At 37.6% G+C, this 23,069-nt stretch overlaps 1 protein-coding gene across 1 annotated transcript in view; it reads left to right on the top strand.

The window, feature by feature from the left end:
- The window catches only part of LOC107038824, a 93,922-nt gene that overhangs the window by 44,293 nt on the left and 26,560 nt on the right, over positions 1-23,069 (top strand). Inside the window, exon 4 of the mRNA XM_015258162.2 lies at positions 20,779-20,903. Within this exon, the coding sequence (XP_015113648.1) occupies positions 20,779-20,903 (125 nt within the window). The remainder of the gene's footprint in view (positions 1-20,778; positions 20,904-23,069) is intronic.

Below are 23,069 nucleotides of genomic sequence, written 5' to 3'. Positions count from 1 at the left end.
TGTAGTCGTTATGATACTCGATAAAAAATTCCTGCGACAACGTAAATATTTATCCAGTTAACACTAATTTCCACGATAAATTAATCCAAACGATCCTCAAACGATGTTCAATTGTCCCAATAAACCTTGATTACAACGATTTATCGCTAATGAATGTATAAATCTCTCATCATTAAATTTGTTTTGCTTTAATCTCCAATGATAATACTTATCCAACGCTAATATCCAATTATTTTCCCCTCAGTTGTGACACATTTTAATTGAATAATCGAAATGATTAAAACAGCTAAGCCAACTGAAAATTTAAATTGAAATTCATGTGAATAACTTTTCTTGTTGGCCGAAATTGTTGCTAAACCGCACAGCGACATGATTCCCCCTACAATATAACATTTGTTTTGCGATGAAAACACAATATTATTTTTTCTGCATCAGAGATTTTACTCGTCATTCCATGCAAATCCGTTCAACAACGTAAATAAATCCAACGAGTGTGTTCGGGCTATCCGATAAAACCTGCATTACACTGATTTATCCCTAATGAATGCATAAATCTCTTATCATTAAATTAGTTTTGGCTTAGTCTCCAACGAAAATATTTATCCAACAATGAAATCCGATTAATTTACCCCCAGTTTTGATACATTTTAATTAAACAATCAAGCTAATTAAAACACACAACTAACCAACTGAAAATTCAAATAATGAAAAACATTGGAATGATTTTCTCTGTTCAATCAAACTTCTAATAATCTTCGCAACAGAATAATTCCTCTAGAGGTTCTTCTTGCATCTGAGATTCCACTGATCATTCGATGCAAATCCTTTCAACAACGTAGATTAATTAAACGAGTGTGTTCAGGCTATCAGCTAAAACCTGCATTGCAATGATTTATCTCGAATGAATGTATAAATCTCCTATCACTGAATTTGTTTTGGCTTAATCTCCAACGAAAATATTTATCCAACAATAATAACCCATTAATTTACCCCCAGTTTTGACACATTTTAATTAAATAATCAAACTGATTAAAACAAACAGCTAAGCCAAATGAAAATTTCAATTAACAAAGACATTTGAATAATTTTCCTTGTTTGACCGAGTCACCACGAGAATGCAAAAGCAGGGGAGCGAGGGGGGAGGGGTTGGGGTTGGAGGCAGTGAGGCATTGAAATCGATTCGAGTTGGAACTGGCAGTGTCCCGTATATACCGTTTCAGCGGTTTTCCGGTAATCGGAAGCCAGCTAATTGCAAAGCTCGGATTTCGAGTGCGATAAAGTGAGTGAGAGAGAGAAACTGAATTTGGGATGTACTGCAGTGCTGAACTATCATCTATCCCTTGGTTCCGTGGTAGTTGTGCATGCTTACCTGGTGGCATTCGGTGGAGGGACGAGTGGATGGACGCTAGAGAGCAGAACGATTTTATCAAACGTTGAAACGGTGACAATTCAACGACGCGTCACCTGTTGCACCCCAGCCGACTCTGGCATTCACTGATGTCGTCGTCTCCTGCATTATTAAAAAAGAAAGTGGGTAGATCATCTCTCTTCCTCTGGTGAGAGGGAAATTAATTCCAGTCGCGTTCAACTGCGGATTACTCGGTCTTTATTGGAAAAAGGAGGTCTTTTAATAAGCGACGGGTTGAATGTTCAAACATGTGGGCGGTGACGGGCACTCGTGCTGTATCGATTACCACTTGATTTCTCGGACTTGTCACTTTTATTTTCTCGGAATTCTGAGGGTTAACCACTTCAGCTATTTTCTAATTTAATACATTTTTTTAATTATTGCTGTCGTTGCTGAGATGTACACGGGGAACCTTTATTTTTTGTAATTGGCCAGCTTAGTTTACGTAAAGTCAATTGAAAAACAGGAAGGGAGATGTGTGAAAGCAACTGGAAATGTTTTCACGATTAGAAAAAAAAATTAATGAAGGCGACACTGAATTTGATCAAGAAGGAAAAATTATGAAATTTCAGATTTCACTGAAAATTCGATGAAATTTCAATTTTTCGGACAGCAGTAAGACGATAATTTTCCACATCACTTCAAGTTTCAATTAAAAAATTAACATTCAGTATCAATCGATGCCAAATCTTCAATTATTTTGAAATTTAAGAATAATGTCTTCAATTTCCTCTGAATGTTTTTTATTTCTATTGCGTTTTATGAAATAATCCAATTCAAATGGACAGTTTCCATCGATTTCTCATCAAACCATGAATTTTCAATCATGAAATCCCTTGAAATTCCAGTAGGCCGGTCACTTGGTGAAAATTTCCAAGAAGTGTGAGGGGGATTTACCCCAAAAAATTTCAGCAATGCAATTATTCCTTCCTTAACATTCTCTGAATCCCTCCAACTTTCCTTTTCCCCTCATTCCGACCATTGTACTCACTCCTCTATTTTTTCTCATTTCCCTGTCAGATGACAGGCAATTTTTCTCCCGGTGATTGCATTTGCAATTCCGATGGGAAACATGCGCTTACGGTTTTTCTCAACCAAAAAAAAAAACAAAATCCCAGCGTATAGTATATACAACCGGGAGCTTTCGTCGCCGGTGTTGTGGCACGTGCAGCAGTATATCCACGTTGTGAATGTATAGGTATAAACTGAGGCTAGAAATTTGTTTCTCGTACGTCCCAGTAGACACGGAATGGTGGGCCGACTGGGTTGGATAACCACGAGTCATTTAAATAATTCAATTCAGTTGTTGTACTATTCCGGTTGTACCAGAATACAGTGTAATAAATGGTGGAAAAATCCAGATGAATTGCGAATGTATTCGAGAGGAATCTTTTGAGTGGAATTTCATTTATCCTTCGGGGATAATGAGATCCGTTAGCTGAGACCCGCTTTTGTAACAAATTCCCATTCCCTGAATACGTGAAGACGAACTTGAAACATTATTCTGGTTCCTTAAGAAGCAATTAATTTCATTTTCACGAAGCCGTGGGAAATGTTACTCTGCGAAGGGGGAGGAGAGATTGGGCATTTGAATTGAGTGGTTTTCACCGAAATTAGATCAGCCCCATGGGCTTTCATTTTTTCCCCCTCTACTCCGGTTTTTAAGGCTCTTTTCTTGCTGGACATATGATCCGACTCGCGAGTTTGCACTTGACACCAACAAATTTCCAGACTTCAACTTTGCATGACCTGTTTCTGTTGATCATAAAGAGTTCTAAAAAATCACGAGAATAAAATTGCATGATATGTTCATTCCACTCGTGTCTGAATATCTATTTGACCCCGGAAATTCAATTCACGCTGAACTAACAAAAATCAAAATATTTGAAATACTTTTGTTGCAATAATTTTACTGATTATTTAAAAACGAGTAAAAATTATGAAAAATTAGTAACAATGATGATGGAGTGTTCAGCACATGATTCTAGTTTCTTAAAAAACGATGAATCATATTTTTTTTACCGTGAACTAACACCAACTCACGGGAAAAAAATTTTTCTTGGTGAATAGAAGAAATTTCATTTCTATCAATTATTACGATATAAAAATATTTGAAGTGCTTCTACTGAAATAATATCATTGGTTAATTGAAAAAGGATGATGGAGTGTTCACACTCATAATTCTAGTTTCTTAAAAAGCAATGAATTTTATTTTCCCTTGAGGAGTGGGAGGATAAGAGAGTGAGCATTTGAATTGAGTGGTTTTCACCGAATTTAGATCACCCCCACTCGCTTTTATTTCGTCCCCCTTTGCTCGAGTTTTTAACGCTCTTTTCTTGCTGAATATATGATTCCACTCACGAGTTTGCACTTGACACGAACAAATTTCCAGACTTCCACTCCCCATGACCTGTTTCAGTTGATCATAAATGGTTTCAAAAACTCGCGCGGATAAAATTGCATGACATATGTTAATATTTTCATTCCACTCGTGTCTGAATATCTATTTGACCCGTGAAATTGAATTCTCCCTGAACCAACATCAACTCGAGGGGAAAAGAGTCTCCTCCCACTTCTGTCAAAATATTTATCTCTGTTGGCTGAAAAAATAGCGAAGAAATCATACACTCAGTGGAGTGTCTTCTTGAAATGCAGATTTTTTTTATTGACGCGTGAAACACCGAGCCCAGCTACGTGGAAATGTCAACACTGGTGTCTCCCACTGTCGCGTCCAGCTGAAAATGCGCGCCAGTGGAGTAGTGCAATAATGGTCAGCCCGAGAAGGGCAACTCGAGAATAACAGCATTTCATTGTAGTAAAAAAATTCAATTATTTATTCACTATTCGCATAGCTCGTCGGTATCACAAATAGCCCATCCGTCCGATCCAAATGAAGGGAGAATTCAAAGCAAAAGCGAATGTTGAATCAGTTTTTTCTGCAATAAAAAGTTGATTAATTTGAGATTTTTGCATTCGATATGCGCCTCATGCATTATTCGACGGGGTATTTTCTAGTAGTGAGAAAATTTATGGAATCCCAATGGTCCAGGAGATCATACTACACTGTTAGAAAATTGTGTTTGGATTTCACGTAAAAAATTTTCAAGTCAGAAATTACTACCTGTTATTATTGGTGAATCCGTTAATTTGATAAATAATTTAAGTAGTGAAATTGTAATTTCCAGATCGATACGACGATAACAATTATTGAAAAGTCTGATTCATTCAAAATTTAATTGAATGCACTATTGAAACTCCACAATGAGTTCGAAAATACAAGCTTACATTGAGATATGAATGATTGCTCAACACAAAAAACTCAATTCTGTTCAGTTTCAAAAAACGAATACAAAACTTCATTAATGATTTGACGTTAAATTGCCCTCGAATTCCCCTGCAGAAACTCCTTCACTTCAAAAAATTTCTATCAAAGGGAATCTCATCAAAAAAATTGCGCATACGTTCTATACACCATTCGATATTTTCCAACAGCCGAAAAACCCACGAAATTCCACCGCTCGAGGGTATCACCACGCAGGTATCGTGGTCGCCGTGAGGGCGCGTCCATTCCATTCGCCCAAAAAGAATAGCTTAAAAACTATCTACCTATCATGGTCAGAGGATGCTGCCCTCCGCCAACATGAACCCGTTATAAAACAATGAAAAAAGGACTGCTATTCGCCAACTCGCCTCGTTACCGGGGGAATTACGCACTAATGAAATTGCCGAGCGTGTTTGATCTAATTACGGAGGTAGAGACGAACCGAAAATCTTCCATGCACTACATATAACCCGACAAATCCCCTTTTATTTTATTTCGCCCTGTCTCCCCTGCCCCCCTCCTCCCCAGGTGGGTATAATTGAAAGACGACGACAAATTAGCTCGAACCCCATCTCCCCGGACCACTGGGCATTCGATTGCCGGGGACACAGACCAGATTTTCCCTCTCTCTCTCCACTGTTTTTTTCCCTCCATTCATTTGGCCACTACCCACGACCCGGACTCTATGTGCCACTGGAAACGGATTTTTAATTAAATCCAGGGACAAGGGATTGAAAAAAAATATTGAATCAACGCGCTGTCAACAGACATTTCCGCGATAATTCATTACAACTCATAATTGAAGAAATAAAACATTGAATGCAGCTTTCTTTCAATCCTATCGCGTGCATTTCAATGCATCTGTGATAAAGTTTTCAATAGAACATTTTGTGACAATGAGTGTTTCACGACAACTCAGTGAGAATTCATTGTTATTATTTGTGAATTAGCAATTAATTCAGTTCTATTAATTCATTTGTAATTCATTAGAACTCATAATTGAAGAAATAAAACATTGGATGCAGCTTTCTTTCTTTCAAATGTGGGTTTATCCAAAGTTTTCTATAGCACATTTTGTGACAATGAGTCAACTTAGTGTGACGAAGAGTCTGGTGTAGATAGGAGAACAGCAGAGTAGAAAATTCATTGTTATTATTTATGAATTAGTTAATTTCAGGAGGTTCTGACCATTCGGACAGCTATTATTCCAAAATTGTCACGTCAAATTTTATAATGAGTTAAATACTTCAACTTTAAAAACTTCCAGTGAATCGTGAGTGATGTCAACAAACATTTTCGCAATGTCACTTATTACAACTCATCATTAAAGAAATAAAAAATGAATATAGCTTTCTTTCAATTTTATTGCGTGCATTTCAATGCATCTGTGATAAAACTTTCAATAGAAAATTTTGTGACAATGAGTGTTTCACGTCAACTTAGTGTGACGAATAGTCTGGCGTAGATAGGAGAAAAGCAGAGCGGAGAATCCATTGGGAGGAGAAAATGGAGAAATAAAGGGGGTGAACTCGCGGATCTCATGGTCTAGTTTATGTGTACACGGGGTGGAGAAAGAGAGAAACCAGAGTAGGCGAGACACTACCCAATGCATTTCTCTTCGCTTTTCGCTCTGCCATTCACCCGAGAACTCCACCATAGCCGACCAACTGTAGACAATACGATCACCCTAACAATAACCACACTGGGTACCTGGGAAGATGGCGTCGTTCGCGCTGAGGATGAACGGGGAAAATTACAAGAAAGGAGGAAAAATGTGGTATGATGAAATGGAGATTGGAGGAGACAATTTTTTGTTCATTTTCAATGGGCAGAGTCTCTTGAGGGTTCTGAAGTCATCAACACGACGCTATTTTCATTACAGAATGTTTGCATGGTCAATTGTTCGCGGTTTTTCAATACAACATGACGCGTTCAATTTTAGTCGTTTTTTCATTATTTTTATTTGAAATATTTCTATTCTTTTAAATGATATCTTCGTTGAAAATTCATAAATTTTTTATTCAAAGCCTTTATTTCGGTCAGGAGTACATTGTTTAGTATTTCAGACAATTTTCAATGTGAATGAAATCGCAAATTGAAATCAGGTTTAAGTTTTAAAATTTTTACCATTCGTGAAAAAAAAGGAAGAGGTTGAAATTATTGAGATTCATGAAAGCATGTGATAGATGGAAATCCAAGAAGGAAGCAGGAATTAATTTTGCGCATGATATAAAAAAACTTCACAAAATTTTTATCTTTTATATAGGGAATTGCATTTCATCCTATTTATCATTAATTTTCCTCAATGCCATGAAACGTAAGGGATTCTATTGAATATAAATGATGATGAATTTTTCGCGATTTCCATGAAGAACAAACTGGCCTAGAGCAATATAAAATAGGGCAATACTGTCACGATTTATTCATCCAGAAATACTACGGAAATGCGCTTTTCCAACTGCTGCCTTTTACTCCCGGATTTTCCGGTGGCTTGGGATTCTTCGAGAAGGATCATCCCAACGCTATGTTCTAATCCGACTGAGGGCGCACGGCAAAGCTCTTCAAAAGCAAAATAACGATATTTATCATGGTAAAATATTTTATGAATGTAACGGACGTCATGTTTTGAAGCAAACATTCCAGGAGACAGGCGAGTTTTGTTGGAAATGTCTAGCATTCGGAGATTTTCTGTAACATCGCCCCCGTAATCCATCACGAATATCGCTGAGGTACAGGATTACATTAATCGTCCGACATTCGACTCAGAACCTGAAACATTCTATGAGTATCACTTTCACACGAATGAATTGCAATGAGAATTTTTCCCATCTAAATTTCAGCCAGAAGAAGTGCACTGTTCGACTGTTATTTTATATAGTTAATATGGTATTCAACTGATAAATTTGATAATTCCACTGGTAATTTTTCGTGTTGATATGCATATGAAGAACAAAAGATTTCCTGGTCGCGTGAGTCCCTCGTCGGAACTGACAGATGGATTTTGTCTCATAATGAAATTCTCTTGGCCGAAATTTGGATGGAAAAATTCTCTTCGAATACCACTCGAGCTTCAAAATTAATCATACTGTTAGAAATTTCTTGAAATTTCAGTCACAATGTCATCTGAATTTTCAATGTTGCGAGTTTAAATTCAATTTTAAATGAAAACTTTCTCTAAATTTCTGATTTATCTTGAAAATTCAAGAAAATTCGGTTTTTCATGTTAAAGAATCATTGATTTTTCAATGAAAGTTTGAATTTCCAAACTCGTCGTGAAAATTGAACATCACATATAATTCAATTTTCAATAGATTGATAATTCAGAGAAGTTATTGCCTGAATTTGCAAAATTTTGTAGGTTTTTCAGTGCCGTAGGGACTTGAAAATCTAGAATTACTTGAATATTCAAGAAATTAACTGATTGGTCAATGAAGAATTCTCCAGAAATTTCATGTAACTTTCTCGTTGTTAAAAATTCAAAGCTTTTTCACTTGAAATTTCAAGAGTAATTTTCTAACAGTGCCAGTATTTACCCCACGAAATAATCAATAGAAACTGCAGATTCCACTTCAATCATTTCATAAAAATTCCAGGTTTTCATCGAACTCCCCGAATTTATTGTTCCCTAATTCAACCACCTTTTCCCCCACTTCCCCACTTCTTTCGCACACTAATCGTCCGTCATTCGTCCCAGAACCCCAAACATCCAGCAGCTATCATTTTCACACGAAAAAGTTGCACCGAGAATCCGATATCACAATTACCGGGTCATTTATCCGTTGAGTGGTGCTTCATACCAAGACATACTGTGAAGTTTGTTATATCGAGGAGAGGTTGAACGCGTAATATGAGACGAGTGACAAGGAGAGTGGTACTTTGACGGAATGAGAGACTACATCGAGCTCATGCCGCCCTACGGAGTTTCAAGCTGAAAGGTCCACGAATGGGAGATGACTCGGAGCAAAATTGCTGCCGTTTCCCTTTTTTTATGTCTCATCATCCCTCCCCCCTTTTTTAGTTATGATGAATTTTTTTATCCCCCATACTTACTCGAGTCAGGAGTGAGGATAACTTTACTCGCGGCGGTGTTTTTTTTTGTTCATCGTTGCTCCCTTGGATGAGCCAGACACAGCCGGAGGGAAGGTTGGGGCTGTTGGTGGACCGCTGCACTCGGGTAAAAAATATATATGCTTTTGGTATCCAAGGGTGGAACGAAAAAATGCCAGAGAGTGGCACCCACGCGTTGTTGAAGGGAGAGGGGGGCAAAAATATATGAACAAAAATGAGAGCAAAAGAAGCCGACGGGAGAGAACGCGCGACGGGTGGGAATAAATAAAAGAGCAACGCTCGAATTAGTGGCGTCCTGGCAAAACCAGTAACTGCATTAATTTTCCCTGACCATTTTTTTGTTCAAGTGCGCGGTGATTTCGCTCACAATTTTTGGTTCATTTACTGTATCGACAAACCCGTATGTAAAAAATATATGTGGAATCAGGGAATAAAGAGGTGATACTCCTGAGATAACAATTACGCTTTTATTTTTTATTTTAGACTTGAGTTATTAAATTAAATCTCAAGACAATAGTTTGTTTTAGCTTTTTTGTGCTTGTTATTTGGTATGAAATATGTTTTTGATATTTACTCACTTGACTGATAAATCAATTTTCAGCTAAAATGCTTGCATAAGATGTAATTTAACTTGATGACAATTTGGGTAATCTATTTGACAATGATTAGATTTAATTTGAATGGAAAATAACGATTAGGTTTTGGAGGAATTGTTTTTAAAAGCTGAATGAATTCAGCCTGAAAAATACTCAAATGTTACAATTTCCATAATTTGGTGGAAATAACTATTAAAGATTCATAGAATTGATTATGATTGATTATTCTCAAATTATTGATGAATGATTTATGAAATTGAATGAAATGTTGCGACGGAATATTTACTTCATGATTATTTATCGCCTGCAGTGATCGATAATCCAGTGTTATTATTTTTTCATCAATTTTTCATGGCCCCCCGGGGCAAGAGAATGCGCATGAGTGTGAACAGATTCCAATGGGCAAAAGGAGTAAAAATCGGAGTGGATAGGAGAAGAAAATATTGGTTGGTCATATTAAAGCTCCATGGTCGTTTTCTAACGGAGATATAACCGACTCTTCCCCCTCGCTCATGGCGTTTTCCAACTGCCCATCGGAGCGTTTGCCATTAATCGTCGAGCCAGCATCGCGACGGCCATTAGTACCCCCGGTGAAAAGGGTGGTATCAAATAATTTACGCTTCTGCGTCGTCCTCACCGTCCCAGGAAAAACAAAGAGATGAGAGAATAAAATAAAAATTAAGTTGGAAGGAAAAAAATTTTGTCTTCTATAGAAGAAAAACTACTGTCTGCAATTGGCACAATTTCACTGCTAGAAAATTACTCCTGAAATCTTAAGTAAAATATCCTGAAATTTGTAACAATCCCTCATTCACACGAAATTTTCATATATTTTGTTATCGAATCAGCAGTTGAATTCTAGAGTGTTCAATGGAATTGCAGGTTTCCGGTCCACAATGAAAGGTCATGACAATGAAAATGATTAAATATTTTGACAATTCAAGCAATAATGTTGCATTTTGGCTGAAATGTCCGGTACACTGCTTGGAAATGTTTGTCGCATATTAATTCCACTGACATTGCAAACCAGTCTGTAATTGAAAATTAAAAATTTTAGGGAAAAATCAATGAGAACTGCAAACATCAATTCAATTATTCCCTAAAAATTACTGGAAATGAGTAAAATTGCGGTGAAAATATCATTGAATTTTCAATTAATTGAAAATTTAGGATAATTTGGCCCTGAATATTCATGTTTTTATTGAAAATTCAAGTATGTTCATCAATTCACCATTCAATATTGGCCAAAAACTTGGAATTTTATTTAATTTTCCGTGAACTCTGAAATTTCATGATTTGTTTCCCTCTGAATTGTATTCAATGTCACTCTTCTGCAAATTACCAACCGAATCTCCATGAAATTTCAATTTTTTTCCAACACCATGTCTCTAAATTTAAATCATGTCTTATGAATCATAAGATATTGACTGTCTTCATGGAGTTAATGCCTTGCCGCCGGTATAAATGGCTAGTGACTAAATAGTCTTCAAGTTTCTTGAATTGTGACAGAAAAGGATGTCTTAAATTAGATCACTTACATTGCACGGCAAAAATTTGGTCTTTCTTCGCGTTTTAAAATTTTTTTCTCTTGTGTATTCTCCATATTCTACCTTCTACACATCTTCACATCTTGTCGGTATTAATTAAAAGTCCCGCGAACGATGAAAATGACCCGGAATATATCCCCATTAATGTCAGATTAAACGCCCTTTTTGTGAGGGAGCAAAAACTCGAAAGAGGCAATTCTTTTTTCTTGTGTCAAGGTGCTCCAGGAATGAGAACTTTGCGGACGAGCTTACGCGGATATTTGCCCAACGGGATGGGCCACCGAGAGTTGTCTCTCGTTCTCTGGTTCTATGTACAACCGGAAATAACGTCGGTGGGAGAGCTTTTCCGGAGGTTAAGTAGCCGATAGAAATGCATAGCAGCATCGTCCGAGGGATGTACAAACTCGGGGGCAAACTTCTCCTGGCACACGCCCTTTATAACGTGCACCGCAGGATATGCTGGATTTTGCAGCTGGCCAGCTATCCCTCGATCACTTCTGCCTTTTCGGTCTTTTACTCTGCATGAATCCACAGTCTTTGGGTTAAGGTCGTTACAGGTTCGCTTAATCATCAAGTATCTAAACCTCGCCGTGCTCCAATTTCTAGTCTCGATACACTCCGGTGTATGCTATCAGGAAGTTTGTATTGACTCGTATAACTTTGGAAATTCGGAGTGTAATCTATTGTTGGATATCAATTTTGAAGAAAAAAATGTTTAGGAGAAGTTCCCATTCATATTTTAAGGAGAAGAAATAATTAGACGAAATAATTTCATCTACGCTTTTGAAACATTTTCGCTGAAATTTTCATCAAGTAACGGTTCTCCTGAAGTATTAAGAAATTTCGTAATTAAAAATCCAAACGTCAATGAAAAAATCAAATGAAATTGTGATAATAATTCAGATAATAATTCTTTTATAGTTATTATTTAATTGGAAATTCCGTGTAATTTGGTGTCGAATATTCACATTTTGATTGAAAAATCAAATAAATCGGGCAATTCTCAATATTATTTTGAAAAATAATATTTTTGAAAACTAATTCACATTCTTCCTTTACGCTTTTCATCACACTATTTGATTAATAAATCTGCAGTTATTATTGTTGAATATTCTGGGTATCAATTTGGGAAAAAATCCATTCAGAAGTTTTCATTCATCTATTGTAAAGAAAGAAGAAGTAATTCAACAAAATAACACCATCTACTTTCAATATTTCGGTCCCCAAAGAATGGAAACGCTCCATCAATTGGAATTCCGCATGCCATCCACCAAATTTTTCAACCCAAACACGGTGAGAATAAATTTTGGCAAGCCCCGATAATCAATTCGATGAATACTGAAAATGGTGGTGAACCACCAAATATGATTCACTAATTTCGTTAGTCTTCATTCCCATATTGACCAACCAGAAATCGAATTAATCGTTGGGGATGCACTGGGTAAAGCGGTTTGAACCCAGAATTAATAGTTCTGACCACGTAAAGTAGGGAGGATATAATTCCCGGGTTGTAACACAGGTTAGTCTTCGGGTATTTGGCCATACCGCTAGGTCTGTGTGAGTTTTTGGCAGTGACCAGTCGCCGCCATACATCAGCCCCCCGTTCAGTAGTAATATACTGACTTGGTCAGGCCTGTTTAGTTGTAATATACCGACCCCCATAGAATACCGATAGAACCCAGGAGGATATCAATTCCACTCGATACTTCCACTGACCCAAATACTCTCTCGACTCCTGAGAAATTACATCTCTTATTCCCTTCCTCTCCCCCAACTTCTGTTCTTAGATTTCTCCCCGAATTCATTGCGCTGCATTGTGAAAACTAATGCCTTCAAGAGGTCTTAAGGTATATCCCCAGACAATACCACCCAAGTTAGTCCCTTTGGACGCCAACAATAACAATATCTTGAAGGTAACAACAATAAATTGAATCAAATAAAGAATTATTACTTAATCAATCGTTTGAATCAAATGAGAAATGATTTCATGAAATTTCCATTTTTAGAGTGGAATACCGCAGAAACTACGTATTGGAAAATTTTACAAAAAAATACCCGGATTCGGAATTTATCAATCTAAAACGGATCTATTTTTTAAGACCATCGTAAGTACCGTTTCCTCATGAGATGGAAAAATCTATGCCTCGCGTGCTAGAAGCCCCCATTTAATTATTTATTATCTCGTAAACTGTGTAGTAGCCCGGTGGCTTGGCGCAGTGGGTAAGTTCGTTGCCTTACATGCGAAAGTTCTAACCATTTAAAGTCTTGATCATCATCGCAACATACCCCAACCGGGTCGAAGGGATGTAAAATAACAATAAAAAAACAGTGTAGTACGGCTAGTTATAATTTTTTTCCATACCTGAGGAATATTGTAAATATTATCTATGAAAAACATGGGGACAATCATTAAAAAAACCTGTTTTTTAAAGATACACGTTAATTTTAGTACATTAGAGTACAAGGGCACAAATTTCGTTTTCAACGAATGTGTAGTTTACAGGCCGAGCCGAAGGCGAGGTCTGTACACACATTTGTTGAAAACGAAATTTATTACCGAGTGCTCTATAATATTTTATGTCAAGTCGTGCAAAAGTCGAGTTTTGAGCAGGCTGCGCGAAGCGCCGCGTGCGCTAGAATCGACTTATTGCACGGCGCGACATAAAAGACATTAGACACAAAAATAAAACTATCAGATAACTTCTCGGACGCTGAAATTTCGAATGTTTTAAAATAAGCCGCTTTTTCTGTCCCAATTCAAGACTAGGGATGTGCCAAAATGTTGCATATCTCAATGTCTCAATTTGAGACACCAGAAATGACCAAAACTTGGGGACAAAAGTGTCTTAATCTCAGACATTACTTTTTCTAGCGTTCATTGTATTCTAAGTCAAACTAATTCTCCCACTTTTTACCTCCACCTCCTAGTCTTCCGTTTCACTTAATGCAAATTGTAAAACGTGCTTCTCCAAGTCACCGCCCCGAAACAAAACGCAAATTCGAATGAGATTCCACTGGTGTTTATCCAGGGATTAGCGATTCCACGGGCACTCTCCGACTCTCCCTGCACCGCCACCTCATCTTGCACTCCCCAACGATGTCAACGAAAACGCTTGTTCCGGTCAATTAATAACCCCCGCCAGTTCGACTTGCCGATCCAAAATTTCCGCACGACCTCTCCTCCCCTCAATTTCCATTTTCCAATTCGCCAATTGTCTTCTCAGGTGCTCGTGGTGTCGAGTGGCAGCGAATTAATTTGAGAAACCATTTAAAGCAGAGGTGAAAGGATAAGACGTAGCCGGGGGTGATGGGGCAACGCTGCGCGGCACGGATTTGTGAGAGGAAATTTTCAGGTGAAAGTTAGTGAGTGCCAGAGTGGTGGCAAGAAACGCTATCCCGACAGGCCCACGGTTACGCTCGATTCAATTCCACGGCTAGAGAGTTTTCCCAATTAGCTTTCAATCCTCCGCAAAACTTTTCCAAACCTCTACGCCACCCTCCCCACACCCGCAACAATGAAAAGGTGAAGGATAAAGGGGGAAAAATGGGATGGGGCTGAAATATATTTAACGATATAAATCCTCTTCACCCTACAGTCGACACGCCTTCAATTTGTCCAACAAAATCTCCTCTCGCACGTTTCATTTTTCCACCTTATCTCTCGTTTTCCCCCTTACGAGGTTTATCGATCGTTATATACACCTCACCCTGGAGTGAAAAAGTGTATACAAAGGGAATCTAATTTTACAATAATATTGGGATATAGGCTTCCTATCCTCTTTTTCGTCCATTATTATACTTTTTCCAATTTTCTACCTTCTCTCACCATCCACCGTTCGTTTCCTCTCCGCGCCTCCCCCTCCCCCCGACATTTTGTTTCTCCAATAGTGATTTCGCCCTTAACCGTGTACGACACAAAGCTCGTTCTCTATTTTCTCAATCCTTTGTTTTCTCTTGATTGCTATTGAATCGAGGAGATGAAAACGATCTTTGTCCCTTTCTTTCTGCGATACACCCAATACTGAGACAACGAATTTCCTGTATTCGCGTGATTTATCCCGATTCTATCACGACGGGGAAAATACGATAAACCAACGGGGGGATTTTTCTCAAATCAACACCCGAAGGAGATTGTTTTTTTTCGGGGAGGGTAGCGGCTCCTGAAATGATGGTGTCACATGTCGGGGGAATCGACACGTAGACACCCGTGAAATCGATGGAGTCTTATGATTTCCAATCGGGCAATTGATTGCTATTCGTAATTGAAGAATTTTAAGTGAATTGAATTGAATGTTTTTTCGCTGAAATCTTCTCCAACAGTTGTAGTTGAATTTTTAAACTACTATTTTTTAACTATTTTTTTTCCACTTCAGCTTTATTTTTTTCATTTTGAGGATTTAAGTTTAATTACACTTTTTGAACCTTTAGGAAAGATTCCCGAAATCTGTGAGAAATTAGAAATTTTATTTTCATTTTGAAACTAATTTCTTTTATGGTGGAAAAGTTGGGCCAATTTTACCTGAAGTTAATTTCGTGAAAAAACAATATTTCCGAATGTTTGATACAATTTACATTAATTATTGACTAGTGAACGGCTGCTTCGCGCCGATTACCCGGAATTAATTCTCTAGAATTTCAGTAGGGAATGATTTCAATTACACGTCAATCGATGATTTCAATCGGATGAGATGAGTTCAATGAAGTCATTGGAATCAATCACATTATCAGAAAAAAATTGGAATGTCCTGAACAGGTTAATAGTGCCTTTTAGGAGAACGATATTGAATTTGGTTGAGAGGGAAAATAATTTTAGTTTCTGTCGATTTTTTCATCAAATTGTGAATTTCCATTGATGAAATTTCTGGAAATTCCGGTAAAATCGTCGCTTAAACAAAATTTTCAAGAAGTGTCCCAGAAATTTAAGCCGAAAAATTTTCCACAGTGCAAAATGACTGTATTCTGAAGTAATGGCGTGCCTCGATCCCCGCAACCAAATCATCATACTCTCATACAATCTCACCCGTGAAATGTGGCGTGAATAAACCCACCAGTCCTCATAAAATATTTGTCCACCATTCCAGGATTCCATCAACATACTGTTTATTGTACCGAGAATGAATATACAGTGGTGAGGTTGTGAGAGAATGAAAATTTAAGAAACCTCGAGGAAAAACTGCAACCGCATTCCCTCGAGTATTCCGATTACCCTCGAAACACGCTCACATGTACTTTACAGGAATAAAGAGAGTGCAGGGGGAATTCTACGTTGGATGTTGAATGCACATACACCCGGTGAGGAAAGGGGCTTTTCCGGATGAAACATAATAACCGTTTTGACTTGATGATAAAAATCTAGCCATCTCCGAAGGAGCAATCTCATAATTCACTCAATGCTAAAACATTGGGTCACCCAGGAAATCAGGATCAGGAGCTGATTCATTATACCTGAAGATAATGGTTTTTTCAAAGTCAATAATATCTTTATTCAACTAGCCATTGAAGCTTTTATTCAACATTAAAATCGTTTTTATCGATTTTTTATTCACATCGAAAAAATGTGAATTTTTTAAAATATGAGCAATTAAATTGTTGTTCGGACGATAAAGAGAGTAAATTCATTAATTTAGTAATAGAGGATTTCCTTTATTTAAAGACATTGTTAAATTGAATAAAAGACTGTCGTTAGATTCAATTGCGTCCTACGTCTCAGTACACTGTTAAAAATTATTCGGCAGTAACTACCGGTACACATTCGGAAATTCCAATCACATTATAGTTTCACTGAAATTTCAAGGAATTTCACAATTAAAAATTCTAGATTTTATGGAAAAATAAATGAAAACTCCGAATTCCAATTCAATTATTCTACGAAAATTGATAGAAATCTGGAAAATTTCGTAAATATTCATGTCAAATACACGGAGAGAATATAAAATTGAAAAATAAAATTAGACATTTAAATGGAGGGTTTGATTTATCTTAATCTAATTCCTACTCATGCCAAATTAAATTTTCCTTCTATTCTCCCATTTTCAACTACACAGACTCGCAATATTTACTATGTTCAACAGTAAATTTAGAGTGTGATGGCTATGATCCTCGATTAAGATGTCCGCCAGTAAAAAATAATTCTATATTTTTTCCATGTATATTCTTGTGGGGATGTAGTAGGAGAATGAAAATTGAAGGAACTTGGCGAAAAAACAGCATCACCATTCCCTCAAGTATTCCGATTGCCCTCAAAAAATTCTCACATGTACATAACCGAAATAGAGCGAGGGCAGTTAGAAAGGGATTCTACCTTGGGTGTTGGATGCACATGCTCCTAGTGAGGAAAGGGGCTTTTCCGTATGAAACGGAATAACCGTTTTGAATTATACAGAGAGGTCCGTAGGCACATGTACGAGTGAAGCTTAAGACCAAAGTACCGACGTATCATAGGTTAGCATAAAGGAGGATCTGGACGAATGTTGAATGCCAAAATGCAACGTACGATGAGTGCAACATTACCTAGATCCACAGTATCCCAGTGCACACTCAGAAACTTCTATATGTGCTTGAATCATTCAGTGAATAAATGCGTGCATGTAAAAGCCTGGATGTCTGCCAGTCCTGGGGTAACTCCAGTTACCCACTGCATTAATAAAGTTTTATTGTTATTTACTGTGACAATGGAGCAGCGAGGGTGAGAGTGTTGCAAGCTTCGTCGGGTTATTAACGAGCATCCCCGTTATGTCCATGGGAAAGTGACGTACAGCCCAACTGAGAGATGAGCTCCACCGAGACATTCTATTAGGGTAGTTTACACCTCAGCGAAATGGTCATTTGTGTAATTTAAATTAATTCACTGGCCTCTCTCGTGATTATGCCCGGGTGTACTTTTATTTGACAGTCAAATATCATTCTTTGAAGTGATATTTTATTAATTAATATAGTTCCTCACTAGACAAATTTATTCATTTTTATAAAAATGGTTTATTAGCATTGAATAAACTTTATTCGAAACAGATAAATGGGGTAGTTGGAGTCACGCTGATGAAGCTTTTATTTACATTTCATTAATTGGAGAATTATGGAGAATTTATCTGTTTAAAATGGAATCATTGTTAACGCGTGATGTTATAATTTTTCGTTTGGATTAAATAAATCGTTTCTTTCATTTTGGTCTATAATAAAACATTTGCATTGAAATGAAGATATGAAATTGTTAATGTCCGACAAAATTATTGTCGAAATGACGAGAAAAATTTCAAATAACGAGATTTAAAAATTCAGTGATGTTAAATTTTAGAAATTTAATGGGGAGAACTCAAGTAAATTGGGAATTCTCATTTTCCTACTGTTAAAAAGTTGGAAATTTCAAGGAATTTCTAAATTGAACATACAAAACTTTATAAAAACTATATTTTAGGTCAATTATTTCACGAAAATCGCTAGAAATCGTCAAAATTACAGCGAATATATTTTTGAATTTGCAATCAATTGGAAACTCACTGTAATTTGGTACTGAATAATCACATTTTGATTGAGAATGTAAGTAAGTTGGGGAATTCTCATCCTAGTGATGAATTTTTCGTAAAATCTGAAATTTTCTAATATTTTCCCCCTAAATCGCATTAAATGTCACTCTCCCGAAAAATTACCAGTCGTCCCTGAAATTTCAATTTTCTTCAAACAGTACAGTAAAAATAAAGCTTCCTTTTATGCGCCACCCACATTAAGTGAAAACTCACCATTTATAATTTTCCCCCAAAAACCAGAAATTAATAACTCCTAAAGTGATGTTAGAGAAACGTATGACAAAGCATTACAGTAGAAACGCGTCCCATTTACCCCCAATGCGACTGCATATACGAATGGTTACCCAGTATTACTGTCGTCACTTGCTGTTACCATTACTCCATTCCAGCGTAGGTACCAGCCTCCGACTGTTTCTCCTCCGCAGTTTTCACGACAGTACATACCGCAGGAGAGAGGAAAATTATGCTGAATGTTTCAGCATCCCCACTGCCTCAGACTGTTTTCAAAAGTTTTTCCATATTTTCCTCTTTATTCATTTATCTCTTTTTACCCACATGTTTGGCATGTTTTTCTCGTCACTTCATCGTTTCCCTTCCACCGCTACTCAATGCGCTATTTACTTTCATTTCTGTTTTACGGTTGTTTTCATATCTTACGTTCAAACAGATATTATGACGTTTATATTTATTCATCCGGCATACGTGCGAACTTCGGTACATACGAATTTACATGGGGGACTTCTCGCTGTGTGCTGTGTAACATCCAAGCACTTCCACGTCGCCATTTTTGCTCGTTTACCTTTCTTGGTTCGCTTTAATAAAAGTAAACAGCAAATCGAGGTGAAGAAATGGACAAAACTTTTGCACAGTTTTGCTGAGGTGAAAATACCGAAAGTTTCTCCTTTACTCGAGACGTTCATGAGGAATAAGCCTCCTCATAAAATAAACAAAACAGAATGAAACGAGAAAACTAAGTTGAGTGTTATTGCGTTCCTGGAACGATGAAGTGAGGGCACTCTAATCTTGGAATCTTTATGAAATCACTCACTGTCGTTTTCACTGCCAGCTATCACATTTCAATCATTTTTGCAGTTTTAGGAATCTTTCGAGGGTGAAATATGATTGGAGCAATTATTTTAGCTGATGAAGCAATTTATCGACAGCAGAAAACAGTAATTCATTGAAAAGTAAAATAGAATAATTGCATTAACAGCAACTGATGCTACGGATGAGTGAATTCTTGACCCGTAAGTTGAGGAATTCATAATCTTTTAATGTTGATTGCCTCCTCATGAAATAAAAAAAACATTTCTGAAACAATTAAATGAGGGCTCTAATCTTAGAATTCTTCTGAAATCACTCACTGTCATTTTATTTGTACTTTACTTGATGCTTATTGCGTGTTTAGTGGACGAACCCTGCGCCCACTGATCAATCCAATTTAGGGTCGGAGTGCCGCTACAATGTCATGGAATCATCTCCTTCACAAATCTTGATTAACTTCCGTCAGAGATTCGTCTTTCCTGTCGTGCTAGAAAGATTTCCCATGCGGGATATTACAGTGACTTGATGATAAACATCCAGCCAACATCTCCAAAGTAGCAATCTCATAATTCACTTAGTGCTTTGCCCGCGTGTGGGTGAAATTCTTAATAAGGGCGGATCAGGAAATGATTCATTATACCTGATTTGTTATTAGGATCAGAAGTGAAATGAGTAGAAAACCAGGAGTAAATGAAATGAAGAAGAATGGCTGGATTTAAATGGCCGGGGATAAACCTTTTATTTAACCTTAAACTTGAGATTGTTTCGGATTTTTGTTGACTTCAAATAAATATTTTTCAAAATATAAGCAAATACTTTCTATCAATCTATTGATTAATTAATATGGAATTATTCTTCATTTAAAAACATTGTGAAATGAAAAACAAATTTTTAAATAAAGAATTTCGTTAGATTCAAATGCGAAATTTTAATTCAAATTTCTTTGGCTGAAACTTCCTCTGCACTTTTTGAAAATTCCAATCACATTACAGTTCCCCTGAAATTTCAAGGAATTTCATAATTGAAAATTCAACATAATTTGATGCTGAATAATCTTATCCTCCAGCTGCTAAAAAATTCGGAATTTCATTGAATTTGCAGTGAAGTCTGAACTTCCGCGATATATTCTCCTTTAAATCGAATTCAATTTGACTCTCCCAAAAGATTCTAGTGAACTGTCCACGAAAGTTCCATATTTTCCCGCTGGTGTACCTCATCAAGTTCAAAATAACTTATCACTCCAATGATTAACAAAAACAATGTCTTTTTTCAGGATATCAGCACCATTCCAGATAGCAGCAGTAATCCTGATCCTAGCCGGGACATTTTGTGCCCTCATCGGGCACTGCTACGCCGATCACAAAACAGTAATCGCCTGCGGACTCTTTCTCCTCGGTGGTGAGTACCCCAACAATTCCAACCACTTAAACAACTAAAAACCGTAGAGAATAAATACCGAGAAAATTGTGGTACGTCCGAAAGAATGACACTCTTGAGGCTGCAAAGTGTTGAGAGGAAAACAAATGGTGGGCAGGGGGTTGTTGAAGAATAGAAAGTGAGCGGGCATTCTTGTTGACTGGCCAGTCACGTACAGCTAAAGCCCTCTCAGCCCATCTTTTTCTCACGCCGAGTGTCGCTGTGTATCAACCTCACCTTCCACTGTTGCCATCTAACAATACTATTCTTGATCTCCCTCCCACCGGGTTTTTTCCTCTCTTTTGGTCAGGAGAATCCAGGGAAGCACGTGCGTCCGTCAATGGGGAGAGCTGAGCCCAGAAGTTTCTTCATGTATACACAGTTATATATATAAATCCCTCTCGTCAGCGAAAGTTGGAGGACTTCCTGCGGGCATTGTGTGTTCGCTACACAGGATGATCGCGAACAATCTGTAATGGCCGAGTCATTGAAAACCCGGGGGTAACAATGGAGCCCCCTCGACCCTTGCAGACTACCCAAAATACTCGCCACATTTATTCGGAGGAGAAGAAAGTGGAAGTCAGTGGATTGAGGAGATCCGCTTGGTCGAGGGATTCCTCGAGACCGCGGAGAAAAGACTTGGTAGATGATTGCTTTTCTCTTCTCGAGCCTTTTTACTCTTTCGGAGCGGGTGTATAAGCTGATGAGGATGGGGATTTGGAGCGCAGTTGGGATCGGGCGAGCCTAAATGCTGTGGTAAATGAGGTTTCAGGGGAGAACGCCTCGGGATTTTTTATTGCAAATATCTTCATGAATGTGTATTTCACTGTTAGGCGAAGATAGAAATTTCACGGGCAGCTGAATAGTATTTTGCGGTGGAGGGACATTGAGGACTCAAATTGAGAATTTTAGAAGTCTCAACTTGAGACCTTCCGAACTCATTGAGAGTATCAAATTGAAACCTTCAAATTAAAAATTAAATTAAGACTTGAAAATTTTATTCCCGGACATGTGAGATCTTAAAAGAAGTTTTTTTTTGTGTAGACTATCCAGCAATTAAAATATAATTTCATGACCTGACATATCGTTCAATGTTGTTCCATTACAAAATAGTCATCATCACAATTAATTTATTTGCATTTTAATTATAAAGCCCTCACTTTCCGCAATCCAAAATAAAAAATCCCTTCTTCACATTGATTTTGATAAAATCTCGAAGGGCTGAAGTACAATCGTAAGAAGTTTCCGAGATGAACCGTTCAACTACTCCGAACCGGACGAATAATTAACCGGCCCCTGATTAGCGATCAAGGGGCATGAGTCAAGAGTCCGGGGGAATAGTAAAATGAATCGAGGATGAGAGTGAATAAAAGCTCCCGCAGCAGAGAGAGCCACGTTTCCTCGTTAATACGCTCCGGAGGATTCAATTAGATGAATTCGTCTTGGGAATCCAACACTGATTACCGCAAGCTCTTCTCCGGCGACATTTTCTGAAGAGAGAAAAAGAAAATGGGGAGACGGTGAAGCAGGAGGAGCGAGGAAACGTTTGGCCTCGTTATATCCGGTACAACAGTCGAGCGTTTTATTTTCACGAAGTTTCTGAAGTTTCTCCAGGACTCTAGTAAAATCACTCCTCCATTGATTAATTGTTGGGTAATTATAGTTCAGGGTTGTTAGGATGGTTTACAATTTTTTCATGAAAATGAAATAACAGGAGTAGTTAATCAAAGTTAACGAATTAAAAACTTTTATTACGGGGGTAATTCGTGATTTAATTAAGGATTCATTTCATTCTTATATTTTTCGCTTGTAGAAAGAGCCGATTTCCTCATGTTCATCATATTCTAATTTCCAACGCTCTCTGAAGACATCGCTATTGACCTTTCGTTTCACCTCAACCGTAGACGATTTCCCTCGAGATTTCTCAGGCATATAAAAAAAGCCTTTGGTGGAGGCGCACCAAAGACCAAGTCTGGAGATGCCGAGGCTTTCCCAAGACACGTAATTGCGTGTCCGAGAGTCAGAAGTGGCACAAAGAGTTTGGATAAGTCGTCTCTGTAGAGATGGAAAATGGGTGGAGGCCGAGGGTTGGGACAGTAGCTGGAGATGAGAGTGGTAGATACGAGGTATCCAAAGGAGTGGGATAAG

The sequence above is a fragment of the Diachasma alloeum genome, unplaced genomic scaffold, assembly GCF_001412515.2.
Source record: "Diachasma alloeum isolate Michigan unplaced genomic scaffold, Dall2.0 Dall_scaffold_00176, whole genome shotgun sequence".
NCBI lineage: Eukaryota > Metazoa > Arthropoda > Insecta > Hymenoptera > Braconidae > Diachasma > Diachasma alloeum.
This window is presented reverse-complemented; position numbering and strand designations above follow the sequence as displayed.